The 21,577-nt window shown below is 44.9% G+C and overlaps 1 protein-coding gene across 1 annotated transcript in view; it reads left to right on the forward strand.

The window, feature by feature from the left end:
• LOC149826588 (pectin acetylesterase 10-like) overlaps window positions 1–21,577 on the forward strand; it is a 170,858-nt gene that overhangs the window by 69,553 nt on the left and 79,728 nt on the right. The window contains exons 6-10 of the mRNA XM_090018894.1: window positions 4,960–5,084; window positions 5,226–5,286; window positions 5,408–5,461; window positions 5,546–5,623; window positions 5,720–5,825. Of these exons, the coding sequence (XP_089875020.1) occupies window positions 4,960–5,084; window positions 5,226–5,286; window positions 5,408–5,461; window positions 5,546–5,623; window positions 5,720–5,825 (424 nt within the window). The remainder of the gene's footprint in view (window positions 1–4,959; window positions 5,085–5,225; window positions 5,287–5,407; window positions 5,462–5,545; window positions 5,624–5,719; window positions 5,826–21,577) is intronic.

A 21,577-nucleotide genomic window follows, 5' to 3' on the forward strand; every position in this document is an offset into this window, starting at 1 on the left:
ACTATCTAGTTATTGTTGATGATTTCTCTAAGTTGTCATGGGTGTTTTTAATACAGGAACGATCTGAAGTTCCAAGTATTATCAAATCCATAATTCTTGAAATAAAAACTCAGTTTGAATCTATTGTCAAGATTGTTTGCACTGATAATGCTCTCGAGTTTAAATCAAAAGGTCTGTTACAATTTTACCAAGATCATGGCATCCAACCCCAAACTTCCTGTGCCTATTCATCTCAACAAAATGGGGTGGCTGAGCGAAAACATCGGCACCTGCTTGATGTTGCCAGGACCATTATGATTCAATCCAATGTTCCTGCGTTATACTGGGGTGATGCGATTACCACTGCTTGCTATCTGATCAACCGCATGCCTTCGTCTTCTGTGGGTGATCAAATTCCATTACATATCCTAAAACCTAATGCCCCACTCTTTTCTTTCTCACCAAAAATATTTGGATGTGTTTGTTTGGAATCTGTGCCCTCATTCCCGAACCAAACTTCATCCTCTTTCAGATTTAATAATCCTCCATTGATATATGTGCGTAGAGCTCCACCTCCGCAAGAGTCTTCATCTTCTTCTTCTCCTGAGGTAAGTTCTACTGACAATAGTGATCTTCATGATGATGATAACAGGCCCATTGCTCTACGAAAGGGGACACAACAATGTACCTTATATTCCATATCTCATTTTGTCTCCGATGCCAGAATTGTAAATCAGATGAAGTCTTTTATTTCAGCCTTATCTGCTGAAACTATTCCTCTGAACTATCAACAGGCAGAGCTTGATAATCGCTGGAAGCTGGCTATGCAAGAAGAAATGGATGCTTTAATATCTCAGCATACATGGGATCTAGTTGATTCCCCAGCAGATGCTGACATTGTTGGGTGTAAATGGGTATATACAATAAAGTACAAATATGATGGTTCTATTGAAAGGTACAAGGCCAGATTAGTAGCCAAAGGGTATATTCAGACATATGGTATTGATTTCTTTGAAACCTTTTCTCCTGTTGCACGGATGGGTACCATTCGTCTTGTTCTCTCAGTAGCTGTTCAGCATGGTTGGAGCTTGTACCAATTAGATGTGAAAAATGCATTTCTATATGGGGATTTATCTGAGACCGTTTACATTCAACAACCTCCAGGATTCGAGGTTAAGGGGGAGTGTCAGAAGGTGTGTAGATTGAGAAAGGCGATTTATGACTTGAAACAACGTCCTTGTGCATGGTTTCAAAAGTTGTTTGAAGTGATGTCACGCTTTGGCTTTAATAGGTCAGCAACTGATCATACATTATTTATAAAGAAAACTAGCTTTGGCATAGTTGTTATGGTGGTATATGTGGATGACATCATTCTTACAGGAGATGATGTGAAAGCTATTGAAGCCACAAAGGCTCATCTTCAAAAACACTTTGTTACAAAAGACCTTGGTTCACTCAGGTATTTTCTGGGTATAGAAGTTGCCAGGAGCCGTGAAGGGATGGTTTTGTCTCAACGGAAGTATGTTCTTGACTTATTAAAGGAAACATGAATGTTGGGAGCTAAACCAACAAATATTCCCATGGACCATAAAGTTCAGTTGTTTGAAGAAGGGTCAAAACCGGTTGATAGCAAAAGCTATCGCTCCCTAGTAGGGAAGCTACTGTATGTAACTCTGACCAGGCCAGATATTGCTTTAGCAGTAAGCAAAGTTAGCCAGTTTATGGACAAACCAACTGAGGTACACTGGAATGCAACTATTATGATTCTCAGATATCTAAAATCTTCTCCTGGAAAGGGGTTATTGTTCAGGAAAGGTGGAACTCTGGAGATAGTGGCCTATTCTGATGCTGACTATGCAGGATCTGTAGTGGATAGAAAATCTACCACAGGATTCTGTGTGTTTCTGGGAGACAACTTGATTTCTTGGAGAAGTAAGAAACAAAATGTGGTTTCTAGGTCGAGTGCAGAATCAGAATATCGGGCTATGGCCCAAACAACTGCTGAATTGATGTGAGTTCATACTGTTCTTCATGATCTTCAGGTGAAGGTTTTCTCTCCCATGACCATGATGTGCGATAACAAAACTGCAACATATATAGCGAACAATCCTGTATTTCATGAGAGAACAAAGCACATTGAGGTTGATTGCCACTATGTGTATTTCATGAGAGAACAAAGCACATTGAGGTTGATTGCCACTATGTAAGGGATATGGTTCAAGCTGGTCATATCACTACTAAATATCTAAAGTCGGAAGACCAAGTTGCAGATATGTTTACAAAACCTCTTGCTAGACCAAATTTCTCAAAATGTTGTGACAAGCTGAGCATGATTGATATCTATGCTCCAGTTTGAAGGGGAGTGTTGAGAATAGGTGGTTTTAAGTGAAGTTTTTTTCATATTAGATGCTATTTGAAATTATGTTTTCATAATGGGCTTAGTTGTAATTATTCTTTTAAGCCTCTCTCTATTTAACATAGAGAGAGGCCCTAATAATAGAGTTAACGAGTTTTCTCTCCCTGTGCAGCCGTCTCTCTCTCTCTCTCTTTTCTCTCTCTCTCTACCTAGGGTTCGGTGCATCTTTCTACATTATTGATGAGTGAAAAAGAGAGAGAGCAAAGCTACATTACATGAGGGAGAACCCCTCAATTTATAGAAGAAAAGGAGTACTTGAGAGGGGGCCATTGGGGCTCCCATTTCATTGGGGAGCCCCAACGGTCATATTAATGACTGTTGGGGACCCCAACGACTATAAGGGTGGGCCCCCCAATGGTCCCAATACAAAGGAAATAAAAATAAAAAAGGAAAAAAAGAATACAAAAAAATGAGAAAAGAAAAACCTAAGAAAAAATAAAATGTACAGCAAAATTACCAAAATACCCCTATCGGGTATTTTGATATAAATACATAAAGAAGAATATATATATATTAACAATACTATCTTGTGATAACCTTGAAAGTTTCTATATCCAGATGCTTATCTCTAGATATTCTAAAGATATAATGTGTAATCCACTAGAGTTATATCTAATGACATGTTCAGTTGATGCTATAGGATGGCTTGCTTATCAAAGATGTCAGTCCTAAAGGGCTTGCCTAAATCTTGAATTTGATGCTTGTATTGCAAATGGAACCTAGCAAAATGGTTTAAGGCATACTTCAGGTGATTGTTATTCTTTACTACACTAGCCATATTCGTGAGGTAGTTCTACAGACAGATGCTAGCCCATCATCTTCTCTATGTATTCTTACTCGATCATGGTAGTACATGCATAGACAATGATCCTCTTAATGGCATCATGTAACAAGGATAAGGATACTGCTCCTTTTGAAGTACCCTTTAAAAAAAATTGAGGACTTTACTCTCTAGCCTTCTGCTTCTTGAGGTCATCATTTTTCACATCATTCCACGTGACAAAAACATGGTTGATCTTGGTTACATTCTGCAGTCCTTTCCTTGTGTCCTGGCTGCCTCAATGTCTGACATGTAGATGCTCTTTATCTGTAACATTCTCTTCTTTCCTATTTTTTATATTATTGAATTTATACTGTTGTTTGTCCTTATTAGTCTTTTTCTCTCAATATGTTGAGAACCAGTGTTATGAAAAGCGCACCTCAAGGCACAAAAAATGTGCCTCGCCTCAAGGCGAGGGCCTTCTTACCTTGAGGCGTGCGCCTCATAGGCCTTGAGGTGTACACCTCATCTTACTTGGGTCAAATGGGGGTCAAAGCCTCCCATTTGATCCCAATTTAAAAGGCTTTAAAAAAAAGAGAGAGGAATGGGGGGAGGCCCAATGGGTTAGGGCACTCTATCTCTCTCTCTCTCCGCCAAAAGGAAGAAGAAGAAGAAGGTACATCTCTCTCTCTGTCTCTTCTTTTTCTTCCATTCTTCCTCTTCTTCTTCCCTCCTACTTCCTTTTCTTCTTCTTCCGTTATTCTCCTTCTTCCGGTCTTCTTCCATTCTTCTTCTCCTTCTTTCGTTCTTCTCCCTCTTCTAAGTCTTCCCTCCTTTTTCTTCTTCCCCTCTTTCTTCTTCTTCCCTTCTTTCTTCTTCTGTTCTTGTTCTTAATGGCTGAGTTTTTTTGTATTTAATTGCCTGTGTATATAAAAATTGTATATGTCAAATTAATTGTTAAGTTTGTTTAAGCTTCAGTTTATTGCAATGGCTGGGTTTAGTTTGTCTAAGCTTCAATTTGTTTCTTCTCCCTCAGTTTGTTTATATAAAAATCGTATATGTCAAATTGTTACTTTAAGTTTGTGTGATTATTTGCAAATATGCATGTGGCTGTGTATGTACATGTAATTTACTGTTAGATCATGGAAATTATTATTATTTTTTTTTTGATAAATGAAAAACGAGTTTAAGCTCTTTTGTTTGTGAGATTAATTGTAGATACGGATTCTTATTTGTGATTTTAGTAGATAATTTTTCAAGCAAGCATGCATGTAAAATTAGCTTGATGATTGTTTAGAACTTTAGATGAATTTTGTGTGTATGATTGAGAAATTTGTCATATAATTTACTCTTTACGTGCCCTAGTAAAAGTTACAACTTGTTGTATTTACACATTAAAATTTCACTTCTTATGTGTATTATTTGTTAGGTATTTAGATAGATCAATTTGTTTCATTAATGTTACTTTTACATGTTATTCTCATATTTTTCGGAATTTCTTTGAAATTTCGTATTTCTTATTGGATGTTTTTCATCAATAAAGCATTTTTATTTATTTGTATTTTTAGATATTTTTTTTGAAGTTTTCAAAAGTGTATTTTTGAGGCTTACGCTTTACGCCTCGAGGCCTATGCCTCACTTCATAATTTGGTGGAGCGCTTCGCTATGCCTCAACTCTTTTCACATTGTTGAGAACTTAGATTTTTGAATTTTATTTTTTTTATTTGTAATCATCTTTGAAATTATTCATTCTAAAGCAGCTGTTTGTAGCTGCATGCTAATTAAAATGGTACATGTTTGGCAGGCTCTTCTCTCTGGATGCTCCGCTGGGGGTTTAGCATCTATAATACATTGTGATGAGTTTCACGAATTATTTCCAATTGGTACAAGGGTCAAATGCCTTAGTGATGCTGGATTTTTCATGGATGCGTATGTCTCTCTCTCTCTCTCTCTTTCTTTTATGTATATATATGTATATCTTAGTTCTTATGGAATATTAGACCCAGTAAAGATGATTTTTCCTTTTTATTGATCAAATATACTCTAAACTCCAAAATTATGTCGTTACAGGATTGATGTATCTGGTAAACACACTATGAGGTCATTTTTTGATGGTGTTGTTAATATTCAGGTACACATCATTTCTATGTTTATATTATGCACTGTATCATTTTCTAAATTGTCGACTAGACTGGATGAGTGTTTTAGAGGCGCATTCAAAAGCTAAGATCTATGAGAACATCATTTCTTAGGGTGCAGTAAGGAACTTGCCATCCACTTGCACGTCAAGACTGGATCCAACATCAGTAAGGCTCTGCCACATAAGTTATGCAATTTACAATAACAAGAATGTGAAAAAGAACATTACTAACATATGCTTCAAACTGCAGTGTTTCTTTCCTCAGAACTTGGTGGCTAACATCAGAACCCCTCTTTTTCTTCTGAATGCTGCATATGACTCATGGCAGGTAAAACGTGGTAATCTTGAAGCGGGCCATGCATGTATTTATAGGAGTAAATGATTACGGAAAATTTTGATGAGTTATGCTTCACATTCATTCCAGGTCCAGGCTAGTTTGGCTTCACCAGCTTCTGACCCTCTTGGTTACTGGACTGCCTGTAAAATGAATCCAGCAAATTGTCGTCCTTCACAAATTGGATTTTTGCAAGGTTTGTGTTTCTCTTTTCTTTTATTTTTCTCCCTTTTTTATTATTTCTTCCTTGTATTCTTGCAAAGCTGGTGATGCAAGTATATGTTAACGATGTTTATGTTTTTGAACTAAGTCACAGGGATTCGGCAAACCAGGTGCCGCACCCACATCAACGTGATGCGACGCGAGTGCGGCACCCGGTGCGGTCAACCCAATCTTGGGCACAGTCAATGCACCCAGGGTCATTTTGGTCCAATTTTCGGACTTAAAAAAATTTTTTTTTGCCCAATCAAAAGGGCTGCGAAGAGAGGATTAGGGAAATTTTGTTTGCCCTAGTCCTTCCTTCCTCTCCTCCCGACTTTGCAGCCGAACCCCGACGCCGATCTCTCCGCCGGACTCTGACGCCGCCGTCGACCTCCGTCGGACCTTTCCTCTCCTCTCCTCTCCCGCGCTCCTCTGCTCTCTCGCTCACCTCCTCTCCTCTCGACGTCTCTCAGGGGAGCCCGACACCACCTCCTCCTCTCCCTTGTCGCAGACCTCTGGAGCTCTTAGGTACGCTCCTCTTCCTCCACTTCTCCCTCTGTCTTCTCCTTCCTCCCTCTCCCTGTGTTCGCTGTCAAGAGGCCGGTAGTGTAAAAATCTCTATAAAAAGAGTATGTGTATGAACACAATACTAGAAACATGAAGTGTGCACAAAGGCACAAGGAGAACTCTCACAAGTGCACAAAGGCACGAATACACATGAAAAAAGGTATAAAAAAATATGAACTTATTGAGTCCCAAATGGGCTTTACAAAAAACATAAAAAGCTTGAGGGGAATCACCCCTTTAAATACAAGTTGGAGAAGTTGTGGGGCTCCAACATATACGTTAGAGCCCCTCCAACGTATATGTTGAGCCCCACCCCCCCCCCCCATGATACAAAAAAAAAGAAAGACTAAAAAGAAATAAAAAATAAAAAGAATTACTGTAAAACCCCATTTAAAAAAAAAATCTGTTTGGACCCGGGGCGGGTCGGGTCCGGACTCGACCCGGGCCCCTTTTTATTTTAGGGTTTTCAAAAACCCGAGCATTCGGGCGCCGCAACCCCCCCCCCCCCCTTTCTTTCCCCTTCGCGTGCGGGCAAGTTTGGGAAACCCACCAGGGGTTTCCCCTTTCGATTGCCCCCTTCGCCTTTTTGAGAGAGGTTGGAGGGCGAGGGGAGTCACGCCTCCCTCTCGCAGCCCTCGCTCCCCCCTCCGCGCCGGTCTCCTCCCTCGCTGCGCCCCGTCGCCGACGACGGCCACCGCTCCCAGGTACGCCATCCTCCCTCTTCTCTTCTGCTCCCTCTTTTCTTCCTCACCCACCTCCCTGTCACCTCGCCAGGAGGCCGACAGGCGGCGCACGACCTCTGCCGCGTCCCCTTGTGCCTTTCGGAGGGTCGACTGGGAGCCCTCAGGCCCTGTCGCCATTTTTTTTCCCCCTTTGTACCGGGGCTGTCGAAGGGCCGGCAGGGGTCCAGTCACCCCTGCGACACCTGTTGCCGTCATCGTTTTGGGGTCCCCATGAATCGGTCTGGCAGGGGCTGGGGCCCCTGCCATTCGTTGACTTTTCCAGGCAGGGGCCGAGGCCCTGCCACCTCACCGCCATCGGCAGGGGCTCAGCCCCTGCCGTCTCGTGTCTGTCGGCAGGGGCTCAGCCCCTGCCGATTCGATGATTCCGGCAGGGGCTCAGCCCCTGCCACTTGACGTTACTGGCAGGGGCTCAACCCCTGCCACTCTTCTGTTGCCGGCAGGGGCTCAACCCTGCCACAACATTGTTGCTGGCAGGGGCTCAGCCCCTGCCACTCCATCGTTGCCCCTGCCACTTTCATTTTGTCCCCTGCCACTTCATTGTTGTTGGCAGGGGCTCAGCTCCTGCCACTCCATCGTTGCTGGCAGGGGCTCAGCCCCTGCCACTTTCATTTTGTCGGCAGGGGCTCAGCCCCTGCCACTTCATTGTTGCTGGCAGGGGCTCAGCCCCTGCCACTTCATTGTTGCTGGCAGGGGCTCAGCCCCTGCCACTTCATCGTTGCTGGCAGGGGCTCAGCCCCTGCCACTTTCATTTTCGCAGGCAGGGGCTCAGCCCTGCCACTTGGCTGTTGCTGGCAGGGGCTCAGCCCTTGCCACTTGATTGTTTCTGGCAGGGGCTTAGCCCCTGCCACATTTATTTTGCCGGCATAGGCTCAGCCCCTGCCGCTTCTTTGCGGCCCTGTCGCCCCGCTGCGGTCTGCAGGCAAAAGGCTTGTCCTTGACGTTCTTCTGATTTCGGCCAGCAGGGGCACACCCCTGCTGTCTCTCTCTTTTCCTATCGACAGACTTGTTTTTCTACTTCTCCGCATAATAATTAAAGTAGCACTGTTGCAGACCTCGCATCGGACCCCCGCTCTGGCTCCACGGCCCGAGCCTCGTATCATCTACACGCGTAGACGCACGCAGCTGCACGACATCCCGAGGTAGGGGAAAGTCACACGATGGGTTTGTAAGAATGAAATAAAATTATAGGGATTTTGTGATAGAGTAGTTTATTTGGCATGCATTCTCACTCGTAGAATTTCCTAACTGGTGATTATCTGTGTTGTGTTTCTGCATCTGTATTCTTTTGAAATTTCATGCTTATTGTTGAAGCTCTACGAGTAGACTCATTGCTAGAAAGACCTTATTCCTGTATTTTCGCCTTGCTCACTGTTATAAGTTACTATAAATGCCTTATTGATTATTGCCTGATGAATCTTGGATGCGACTTCTTGATTCTTAGTATTCGAGCCTGCCAAGCATAATACAAACATTTATAAAACCTTGTGATAGGTTATCTATCGAGAACCCACAAATTTACTTTCGTAATTAGACCTGAAGAAAAGTATGATACAATAGTACGGGAGGTCATTCAGTACCTCAAAGTGATTAAGAAACTCCTTATTGATATCCATGAGATAATACCGGCCTCCACGGGCCCCTCTGCTCAGAGAGCAATTCATGTTATGCATGAACCAAAAGAATCATAAAACATTATGTTGCCCTCTCATCGTAGTTGTACCTCTAGGAAGGTACGATCGTACTTTTGGACAAGTACGTCCCATGGGGGTTACGATGGTGGGATGATGAGGTTGTAGCAACCTCGATGAGTGCATTTAGCACAATGCTGAGATCACATAAAGGGTGACCATTCGCCTTCACCGGCAAGATGCTCGAGTGGGTCTAATGGACCATAGCATGTAGGATGGGGCGGCGGTTAAGAAACCCCCGTCGTACCCATCCGATCTTCACGGTTCATCAAGGGAGAGGATGGATGGTACAAAGACTCCGATGGACAGGTTGTTAACAACCACCCTACGGGCAAAAGACTCGGTTTTCCCCAGTCATCGGAGTTAGGGGAATTGAGATTACCATAAATTATCCTAGGTGGTAACTCCCAGGCACTTCTGCAGAAGTTGGATGCATCCATGGGCCACGAATGCCTTTGGGGATTTACTCTCTTGGTCACTGACCGTCCCCTTAGGAGCGGACTCAGTTAGCCATCCGGGTTAATGAAAACACCTAACATAATAAACCCCCGGATCGGTCTCGGCTGTTTCTACGTTTCGCGTCTGTGCGTACCCACAGGCCAGTTAATATCAGAACTTAAAGAATATATTCATGAATAGATGTAGATGACTGAGACTTACACTGCTTCAACTAACCACCCTATGCACTTATTACATTTGTTAGAATAGACTACAACTGCTTTAATTGCTTAAATATCATAACTGCTTATCTCATGAATGTCCTGTTTTATTTTCATTCTACCTATCTGTTCGTGCACCTACTGGTTTGTTATGAAACTGACCCATTTCATGGGCAGGTGAGGAGTAGGACTTCACTGGCGGCCGATGGCGTGGTGCAACGTGGATCAAGATTCATCTTCTTTCTGCTGGCGGCTTGGCTCTGGGACTTTTTGGAGTTTTCTTAGATTTATTGAACTTTGGAATAAAATGCTCATTTTGTAATAAACTGCAGATTTTAATTGATTGCCTTATTTCTTAAATTCCTTTGAGTTGTTGTACATGTGAACGATGGTTTTTCAGCTAACGTACCCAGAATTATTGACTTGTGTTCATTTCTAAATGTCTTCCGCTGTTATTTTTAAAAGTTAAAACTTTAAATTTTTGAAAGGTTTTTCGATAAAGTTTTCAAAATCACAAGTCGAAATCTTGACTATTGAGCATCCCATCGCGCTGTAAGTAAGTCTTTGATGTTTTATAGCATGTTTAGACTAAATTATATTCTTGTTTTATTCATAGTACCGTTGGATAAATGGATCCGTTTACTGGTTCTAGTGGTAGTCGCGGTAGGAGCACGCGTAGAGTACGTGGCCGTTCCGTAAGGGAGATGGGCGAACATGAGATGTTCGGGGCTGGTTACTGGGCTAACCACCCTCCTCTACCCGTTTTTACGGATGAGCAAGGCTGCCCACTACCGATCACCTACCAGATACCCTTGGCAGCAACGTGGACTGAAGTGCATGCTCGAGAAGTTGGTTTCGCGCCTTCACACATTCGGGTGCACCATCAGACACCACAGGAGTCATCGGGAGATTTTGTTCCCCCTGAGTTAGCAGAGGAGTGCGGTTTCTGCGGAGAAACTGGGCACACCGTGGATGCTTGCCTCCACAAGGTCGAGCATGACAACAAGATCGCAATTTCGACTGCAGGCGAGCAACCGCCACCTCCGGCAGACCTAGTGGGCGGTGTATCACCCACATACACACCTGCGACGGATTCTTCAGATTATAGCCTTGGCTCACCGGAATATACTCCGGCGACGCCCCTTTACGGGCAGGAGCCCTCCTACGAGGAGCCACTTCCCTTCACCCCTAAGCGCAGATTCAGGCGCACAGGCAATAGAAGGGAATATCTTAGGAAGTACTCTAGCCGTCCCTAAGGGGAGGTAGCACTTACCCAGTTTTGTTGGAGTCTGTGAACTCATTCATAATTACGGAATATAACTTTTGCTTATGTACCAGCACAGCTGGATTCTAAATATTTGACTTTCGTAATAAAGATCTATGTTTTTGCCTTTGCTCCTATACTTATGCCTACTTGTACGTCTTCAGTATTTTTGACCTTAATTTTGGTTGCTTTTTAAGGATGGCGGGAAACTCAAGCCACAGCATGGCCGATGAGTTGCGTGAACAGAGGGGATTCATGATGGATACCCTCAACTCCTTGGCTGAGGCGATTCGTAACCAGGGTCGCCCCCATTAGGATCCGGGTTCCCTTGTTGGGAATGCACCAACTGCCACCTATGAAAAATTTCTGAAGCTGGACCCTCCTACTTTCTTTGGCAAGGTTGATCCTGACTTGGCGGAGAGTTGGGTTAAAGAGCTGGAACGGGTGTTCCAAGTGTTGTCCGTTCCTGATGATAAGAAGACGATGTTCGGGTCCTTTCGATTGAAGGACGACGCTCGCGAATGGTGGGACACTACGCGGGAGGTGCAGTTTCTGGGTGCTGAGGTGATTCCGTGGGAGGCCTTCCGAAGGGTTTTCCTCGAAAACTATTTCCCTCCTCATGCGAGGGAAAAGAAGAAGGTGAATTTTTTGGAGCTGTGCCAAGGCAACTTAAGTTTGAACGATTATATCGCCAAATTTCAACGGTTGGAGCGCTATTGTCCTCACCTATTCGAGGATGATCATGAGCGGGCCGGGAAGTTCATTCGCGGACTGAAGGAAGGACTCAGGCATAGGGTTCTCACCAGCATGCCCGCGACTTTTTCTGCGGCAGTAGCAGCAGCCACCCTACTGAACGAGGATTGAGAGCGTTCAAAAAGTGCGCAAGCCAAGAAGTCAACCGCGTCAGGTGGTGAGCAGAAGAAGACCTTTTCCGGCGGCCCAGGGCAACGACCACCTTTTCCAGTGAAGACTGAAGGAGGGAAGAAACAGTTTCCTCCAGCAAAGCGCCAACGACAGCAAGGCCATCCACCGTCCAGGCAGCCATCTGGTGATAACTGCCCCAGGTGCAAGAGGCCTCATGTGGGACAATCTTGTCCGCGGGACACTGGCGGATGCCTGTACTGTGGCAAGATGGGCCATTTCATACGCGACTGCCGGAAGAAAGCAGCAGATGACCTCAAGCGAACCGACAACGTATCTCAGCCTCCTCGACCACCTCATCAGCAGCAACAACGAGCACAACCAAGCAGTGGCAGGGAGCCGGGTCGAGTTTATGCAGCCACAGTCGATCAATTGACTAAAGGGGATCTCGTTCAAGGTACCATTCTTGTTGCCGATCAAGCAGCTTTTGCACTCTTTGATTGTGGTGCTACACACTCGTTTGTGTCAGAAAAATTCGTAAAACAATTGCATATAACGGTAAAAACACTTGATAATGATTTAGACGTGTATAACCCCGTTGGGAAGAACACAGTTTGCACCACTTTCATACCTGAATTGGACGTAGTTGTGGCAGAGAGGCACTTGCCTGCTTGTGCTATCCTGCTGGAGATGACCGAATTTGACGTCATTCTAGACATGGATTGGTTGCACAAGTATCATGCCAAGATCTTTTGCCGTGATGTCAAGATCGTTTTATCACCTCCAGGCTCTTCGAGAGTAGAATTCAGAATTACCAGACCTGTTCGAGCAAGCCGGATGATCTCAGCGCTTAAGGCACAAAACTTCTTGCGGAAGGGATGCACTGCCTTTTTGGTGAGTGTTATCCAGTCAGATCCAATGCCTATTCCCATCGGTGAGCTGGATGTTGTTCGCGATTACCTCGACGTTTTTCCTAAAGAGCTGTCGGGACTTCCACCGTCTCATGAGATAGAATTCAATATTGAATTGCTACCAGGTACGATGCCAATCTCCAAAGCACACTACAGAATGGCGCCAGCTGAGCTTGAGGAGTTGAAGAAGCAGTTGCAGGAGTTGTTGGATCAGGGATTCATTCGCCCCAGCGTTTCTCCTTGGGGAGCTCCTGTGCTCTTCGTGAAGAAGAAGGACGGGACTTTGCGTTTGTGCATCGACTATCGAATGCTCAACCAAGCCACGATAAAAAACAAGTACCCATTGCCGCGTATCGAAGACTTGTTCGATCAGTTGCAGAAGGCCAAGGTTTTCTCGAAAATCGATCTTAGGTCTGGATACCATCAGCTCAGAATTAGGAATGAGGATATTCCTAAGACGGCCTTTCGGACGAGATACAGACATTACGAGTTCACAGTCATGACGTTCGGACTGACCAATGCCCCCGCAGCCTTTATGGACTTGATGAATAGGGTGTTCAAGCCATTTTTGGACACCTTCGTGATCGTGTTCATCGACGGCATCTTGGTGTACTCAGAAAGTCGAGAGCAACATCGGGAGCACCTAGCAATTGTTTTGGAGACCTTGCAAAAGGAACGTTTGTATGCCAAGTTCTCTAAATGTGAATTCTGGCTCGAGGAAGTTATGTTTCTGGGACACGTTATTTCTAAAGAAGGAGTGTCCGTAGACCCTGCTAAGGTGGAGGCTGTACTTGGTTGGCAGCAACCAAAGAACGCGCGTGATATCAGAAGTTTCCTTGGACTAGCGGGCTATTACAGAAGATTCATTCAGGATTTTTCTAAAATTGCGTCACCCCTGACGAAGTTGCTGAAGAAAGAGGCTAAATTCTTATGGGACGAGAAGTGCGAGGCGAGTTTTCAGTTATTGAAGGAGCGACTTACCAGTGCTCCTATTTTGACCTTACCTTCTGGTAAAGGCGGATTCGTGATTTATACTGATGCCTCTGGGTCAGGCCTAGGGGCTGTGCTTATGCAGAATGGGAAAGTGATCGCATACGCCTCTCGACAACTTAAAATTCACGAGAAGAACTACCCAACTCACGATTTAGAGTTAGCTGCGGTGGTGTTCGCATTAAAGATTTGGCGACATTATTTGTATGGAGAGCAGTTTGAAGCATTCACCGATCATAAGAGCCTTAAGTATCTTTTCTCGCAGAAAGAATTGAACATGAGACAACGGCGTTGGCTTGAATTCCTCAAGGATTACGACTTCACCCTCTCCTACCACCCAGGAAAGGCGAACGTCGTGGCTGACGCTCTCAGCCGCAAAGCACCGGAAGTTTCGATTAATGCTTTATTTGCTGGATGGAGGTTGGTCGAAGACCTAGCCTCATGGGAACCTTTCGCGATCACTCAAGGTTTAATCGGCTTATCTCACCTTGTTGCTCAACCTGAGCTGCTTGCGAGGATCATCAATGGGCAGAAAGCTGATGCACGCTACGAGAAGTTGAAGGCTCAAGCGATATTGGCAGAGACACCTTTTCGTCTGAAGGAGGATGGAAGTATATGGTTGAAGGAGCGCCTTTGGGTTCCTGACGACCCGATCCTTCGAGATGAAATTTTGGCGGAAGCCCACAAGTCTAGGTACACAATCCACCCTGGTAGCACGAAGATGTTCAAGGACCTTCAACGCAATTATTGGTGGAACGGTATGAAGCGAGACGTGACTGAGTATGTCTCGAAGTGTTTAACGTGTCAGCAGATCAAGATTGAGCACCAGAGACCCGGTGGGGTCATGCAGCAGATAGAAATCCCTCTTCGGTCTTCCGAGGACGCGGAGGAAGCATGACGCGATTTGGGTGATCGTCGATAGACTCACCAAGTCGGCTCACTTCCTACCTATCCGTCTCAACCAATCGTTAGATAGTCTCGCTGATCTCTATGTTAGAGAGATTGTGAGATTGCACGGTGTTCCAGTCTCGATTATCTCAGATCGTGATCCTAGATTCACTTCAAGGTTTTGGGGACAACTTCAGTTGGCGTTGGGCACAAAGTTGAAGTTCAGCACTGCATTTCACCCTCAGACTGACGGGCAGTCGGAACGTACGATTCAGACCTTAGAAGACATGCTTCGAGCCTGTATGATGGACTGGAAGGGAGAGTGGGATTCCCACATCAGTTTGGCGGAATTCGCGTATAACAACAGCTATCATGCGAGCATTGGGGTGGCCCCATACAAAGCTTTGTATGGGAGGCCATGTCGATCACCTGTTTACTGGGACGAGATTGGCGAACGAAGTTTGGAGGCACCTATAGTTTTGCAACACTATACTCAACAAGTGCAGATGATTCGAGAGCGGCTCCGTACCGCTCAGAGTCGGCAGAAAAGCTATGCAGATAGACGTCGACGAGAGCTTACCTTCGATATTGGCGAGATGGTTTTTGTTAAGGTATCTCCGACGAAGAGCGTGTTTCGGTTCGGGAAGAAGGGAAAGCTAAGTCCTAGATACGTCGGACCGTTCGAAATCCTGGAGCGGATTGGAGAAGCAGCTTATCGCGTGGCGTTACCTCCGCAGCATGCTCAGATCCATAATGTTTTTCACGTATCCATGTTGAGGAAGTATGTTCACGATCCATCACATATCATTCATTATGATGATGTGGACATTAGAGGGGACTTGACATTCGAAGAAAGACCAGTGGAGATCGTCGACCGTCGTGACCAAGTGCTAAGATCCAAAACAATTTCCTTTGTAAAGGTTCGGTGGCAACATCATGGAATTGACGAATGTACTTGGGAACCTGAGAACGATATTAGAGAAAATTATCCTGACCTGTATTTTGATTCTTCAAGGTAATAAATATTTCGCGGACGAAATTCTTTTAAGAGGGGTAGGATGTAAACCAGATTTAAAAAAAAAAAAAAATCTGTTTGGACCCGGGCCGGGTCGGGTTCGGACCCGACCCGGGCCCCTTTTTATTTTAGGGTTTTCAAAAACCCGAGCATTCGGGCGCCGCAACCCCCCCCCCCCTTTCTTTCCCCTTCGCGTGCGGGCAAGTTTGGGAAACCCACCAGGGGTTTCCCCTTTCGATTGCCCCCTTCGCCTTTTTGAGAGAGGTTGGAGGGCGAGGGGAGTCACGCCTCAATCTCGCAGCCCTCGCTCCCCCCTCCGCGGCGGTATCCTCCCTCGCTGCGCCCCGTCGCCGACGCCGGCCACCGCTCCCAGGTACGCCATCCTCCCTCTTCTCTTCTCCTCCCTCTTTTCTTCCTCACCCACCTCCCTGTCACCTCGCCGGGAGGCCGACAGGCGGCGCACGGCCCCTGCCGCGCCCTCCCGCGTCCCTTGTGCCTTTCGGAGGGTCGACTGGGAGCCCTCAGGCCCTGTCGCCATTTTTTTTCCCCCTTTGTACCGGGGCTGTCGAATGGCCGGCAGGGGTCCAGTCACCCCTGCGACACCTGTTGCCGTCATCGTTTTGGGGTCGCCATGACTCGGTCTGGCAGGGGCTGGGGCCCCTGCCATTCGTTAACTCGGTCTGGCAGGGGCTGGGGCCCCTGCCATTCGTTGACTCTTCCAGGCCCTGCCACCTCACCGCCATCGGCAGGGGCTCAGCCCCTGCCGTCTCGTGTCTGTCGGCAGGGGCTCAGCCCCTGCCACTTGACTTTTCTGGCAGGGGCTCAACCCCTGCCACTCTTCTGTTGCCGGCAGGGGCTCAGCCCTGCACAACATTGTTGCTGGCAGGGGCTCAGCCCCTACCACTCCATCGTTGCTGGCAGGGGCTCAACCCCTGCCACTTTCATTTTGTCGGCAGGGGCTCTACCCCTGCCACTTCATTGTTGCTGGCAGGGGCTCAGCCCCTGCCACTCCATCGTTGCTGGCAGGGGCTCAGCCCCTGCCACTTTCATTTTGTCGGCAGGGGCTCAGCCCCTGCCACTTCATTGTTGCTGGCAGGGGCTCAGCCCCTGCCACTTCATCGTTGCTGGCAGGGGCTCAGCCCCTGCCACTTTCATTTTCGCAGGCAGGGGCTCAGCCCTGCCACTTGGCTGTTGCTGGCAGGGGCTCAGCCCTTGCCACTTGATTGTTTCTGGCAGGGGCTTAGCCCCTGCCACATTTATTTTGCCGGCATAGGCTCAGCCCCTGCCGCTTCTTTGCGGCCCTGTCGCCCCGCTGCGGTCTGCAGGCAAAAGGCTTGTCCTTGACGTTCTTCTGATTTCGGCCAGCAGGGGCACACCCCTGCTGTCTCTCTCTTTTCCTATCGACAGACTTGTTTTTCTACTTCTCCGCATAATAATTAAAATAGCACTGTTGCAGACCTCGCATCGGACCCCCGCTCTGGCTCCACGGCCCGAGCCTCGTATCATCTACACGCGTAGACGCACGCAGCTGCACGACATCCCGAGGTAGGGGAAAGTCACACGATGGGTTTGTAAGAATGAAATAAAATTATAGGGATGTTGTGATAGAGTAGTTTATTTGGCATGCATTCTCACTCGTAGAATTTCCTAACTGGTGATTATCTGTGTTGTGTTTCTGCATCTGTATTCTTTTGAAATTTCATGCTTATTGTTGAAGCTCTACGAGTAGACTCATTGCTAGAAAGACCTTATTCCTGTATTTTCGCCTTGCTCACTGTTATAAGTTACTATAAATGCCTTATTGATTATTGCTTGATGAATCTTGGATGCGACTTCTTGATTCTTAGTATTCGAGCCTGCCAAGCATAATACAAACATTTATAAAACCTTGTGATAGGTTATCTATCGAGAACCCACAAATTTACTTTCGTAATTAGACCTGAAGAAAAGTATGATACAATAGTACGGGAGGTCATTCAGTACCTCAAAGTGATTAAGAAACTCCTTATTGATATCCATGAGATAATACCGGCCTCCACGGGCCCCTCTGCTCAGAGAGCAATTCATGTTATGCATGAACCAAAAGAATCATAAAACATTATGTTGCCCTCTCATCGTAGTTGTACCTCTAGGAAGGTACGATCGTACTTTTGGACAAGTACGTCCCATGGGGGTTACGATGGTGGGATGATGAGGTTGTAGCAACCTCGATGAGTGCATTTAGCACAATGCTGAGATCACATAAAGGGTGACCATTCGCCTTCACCGGCAAGATGCTCGAGTGGGTCTAATGGACCAGAGCATGTAGGATGGGGCGGCGGTTAAGAAACCCCCGTCGTACCCATCCGATCGTCACAGTTCATCAAGAGAGAGGATGGATGGTACAAAGACTCCGATGGACAGGTTGTTAACAACCACCCTACGGGCAAAAGACTCGGTTTTCCCCAGTCATTGGAGTTAGGGGAATTGGGATTACCATAAATTATCCTAGGTGGTAACTCCCAGGCACTTCTGCAGAAGTTGGATGCATTCATGGGCCACGAATGCCTTTGGGGATTTACTATCTTGGTCACTGACCGTCCCTTTAAGAGCGAACTCAGTCAACCATCCGGGTTAATGAAAACACCTGACATAATAAACCCCCGGATCAGTCTCGGCTGTTTCTACGTTTCGCGTCTGTGCGTACCCACAGGCCAGTTAATATCAGAACTTAAAGAATATATTCATGAATAGATGTAGATGACTGAGACTTACACTGCTTCAACTAACCACCATTTGCACTTATTACATTTGTTAGAATAGACTACAACTGCTTTAATTGCTTAAATATCATAACTGCTTATCTCATGAATGTCCTGTTTTATTTTCATTCTACCTATCTGTTCGTGCACCTACTGGTTTGTTATGAAACTGACCCATTTCATGGGCAGGTGAGGAGTAGGACTTCACTGGCGGCCGATGGCGTGGTGCAACGTGGATCAAGATTCATCTTCTTTCTGCTGGCGGCTTGGCTCTAGGACTTTTTGGAGTTTTCTTATATTTATTGAACTTTGGAATAAAATGCTCATTTTGTAATAAACTGCAGATTCTAATCGATTGCCTTATTTCTTAAATTCCTTTAAGTTGTACATGTGAACGATGATTTTTCAGCTAACGTACCCAGAATTGTTGACTTGTGTTCCTTTCTAAATGTCTTTCGCTGTTATTTTTAAAAGTTAAAACTTTAAATCTTTGAAAGGTTTTTCGATAAAGTTTTCGAAATCACAAGTCGAAATTTTGGGGCGTTACAATTACAATCATATTCTCAAATGAGAATATGCGTAAAATGTGTGAAATGACCTAAATACCCTTATCAGGTTTTGAATATATATATATATATACATATATATATATATATGTATATGTATCTCTCTCTATATACATGAATATATATATAAAGAATATTACATTTTAACACTTCCCCTCAAACTTAGGGTGACATAACCGAAAGTTTGCCAAGAAGAAAGTTAAATCATGGAGAGCACAACGCTTTGGTGAAGAAGTCTGCCAGTTGATATTCTGATGTAACATATGGAAGGTCTATGGTTCTTCTCAAGTATTCTTGATGAACATAGTGGTAGTCCATCTCAATATGCTTCATGCGCTCATGAAATGTGTGATTTTTGGCAATGTAAATTGCACTTTTATTATCACAACATAGTTTCGTAGGCCCATGAACTTGAATATTCATATCTTTCTGTAGTATGCGAATCCAAACAATTTCTATGGTACTAGATGCCATGACCCTATATTCTTCTTCAGTGGACGAGAGTGAGACCTTCTACTGTTTTTTGCATCTCCAAGAAATTAAAGATTCACCTAAAAAGAAGTAAAAACCAGTGGTGGAGTGACGGTTATTTAGGTCACCTCTCCAATCAGAGTCAGTATAAGCAATTAAATTTAATTCAGAAGAAGAAGATAGAAATACCCCCTTATTTAGTGTACCTTTTATGTGTAACGCCCCAAAATTTCAAACTTGCGAACCTTTCAGAAAACAGGCAAGAGACTAGAAAAAATCTCTTTCCTTCATTGTTTGTTTATGAAATCAGCGGAAGACTATTCTTTTGTTAAATTCAGAAAGGCAAGCTGATAACTTTGGGCACGTTAGCTAAAAAAACCAAAACTCACAAAATTCGGATATCCAAAGGAAAATCCGTGACAAAACCCAAAAAACGTACAGGACGCGAGCTAAGAGCAGAAAGAAGAAGTCTTGAAGCCATCTTGTCATCGCGTCATCGCCCATGGTGTACCTAATCATCACCTGTACCCATAAAATGGGTTAGTTTCGCGAAAAACTAGTAGGTGCACAAGAGAGACTACAAGAAACTGAATTAAGTACATTTAATTCAGTATGCTAAGCAGTTTAAAACAGATATGCAGTTAAACACTTAAGCAGTGCAAACGGGTAAGTAGTGCAAGCGGCTAAGCGATGCAAGCAGGTAAGCAGTTCAAAGCAAGTAAGCAGCACAACTGTCAAAACGTAGCAAGATGATTCATTTTATGGTAAGCTGTGAACTACAACGCAATAAGCTTGTTCTCGTTCCAAGAACATGGTCTCTGCATTTAATCATTATCAGGTCATCGTTTGTCGCTCTCACTATTTCTAACAAACTCTTTGTCCTGAACAACCTTAATTAATTCTCATCTCTCAAGGCCTTACGCGGCCAACCGACACATGTTATGACTCAATTAAGGCGTCATATTTTCACAAAAAAACCCACCCTTCTCTAGAAGGTTCAAAACATGATCATGATCTAAAATCGCTAAAGATCTGATTCTCACATGAGGGTTCACCATGTAATCATGCTAAAACAAAAAGCCAAAACTATAGATTCATAATTGGCTATCTCAAACAATCTCAGAAGATCATCACAACTCACCATAACTTTTTATGGTAAGCAAAAACACAAGATCCACGTCGGATCGCTCGGTCCGGGAAATATACAACCTCACAAGGAAAACTGCCCTAGATGGTATACCTGGTCTTGGACCATACACTTCCTCACAGGAGTTTGCCGTCTTTGCGGCTACCCGCTCGTGGATAGTGTACCTCCTCACAGAGATTCTACCACTCTAGCCGGGTCACCTGGTCTTGATCATACATACCCTCACAGAGAATCCTTTGGGAACCCGGTCCCCAACAAATACCATATCCAATGAAAATCATTGCGATACACGCATCAACACAAATGACCGCTTTCAGGGTCGATGGCCACAATTACAATCAACAAGATCAACACCAGATCACCTGGTCTGGGAAATGTATAACTTCACAAGGAATTCCGCCCTAGATGGTATACCTGGTCTTGGACCATACACTTCCTCACAGGAGTTCACCGTCTTTGCGGCTACCCGTTCGTGGACAGTGTACATCCTCACGGAGAATCTACCACTCTAGCCGGTTACCTGGTCTTGATCATACACGCCCTCGCAGATAATCCTTTGGAGATCAGGTCCTCAACAGATACCATACTCAATGATACATGCATCAATACAATCGCCTGCTCCGAACAATTGACCGCTCTTGGGGTCAGTAGCCACAATATGGGCACATGCATGTATATCAACAATATGCATCATATTACTTCACATGGTAAAACAAATCACAAGATCACACATTCATCCAATAAGGTTCCATATCCATGAACATATTATCGCATACTACCAACATTTCTTATCACACGGCATATCAATCACATCACACAAAAGCATATAATACTACGCATCGTATTATTGCCACAAGGAACATTGCAATGCTCAAATAGGACCTCAAAGCATGCGTAAACGACACATGAGAACACACAAATATGGCAATCTAGCTGATTCTATAGGCGAAGAGTAACTAACTCTATCCGACAGCCAAACAAAACAACTGAATAAGACAAACACTCATAACAATGCTCGCAAAACATACAATTACCATCAAATGGCTCAGTCCATCAACAAATAATTAAATTAATCGTAAGTGTAAAACCCACGATTTCAAAAAAAAAAAAGAAAAAGAAAAAAAAAATTATTATCGGACCCGACCTGGGCCCGTCCTCGTTAGGGTTTTAAAACCCAACATAGGAGAAAGGGTTTTTAAGAAAACCCTTTCCCCTGTGCGCCGCACCCGCTCGCGC

Source organism: Nuphar pumila, chromosome 10 (assembly GCF_984573655.1).
Source record: "Nuphar pumila chromosome 10, dmNupPumi1.hap1.1, whole genome shotgun sequence".
NCBI classification, from domain to species: Eukaryota; Viridiplantae; Streptophyta; class Magnoliopsida; order Nymphaeales; family Nymphaeaceae; genus Nuphar; species Nuphar pumila.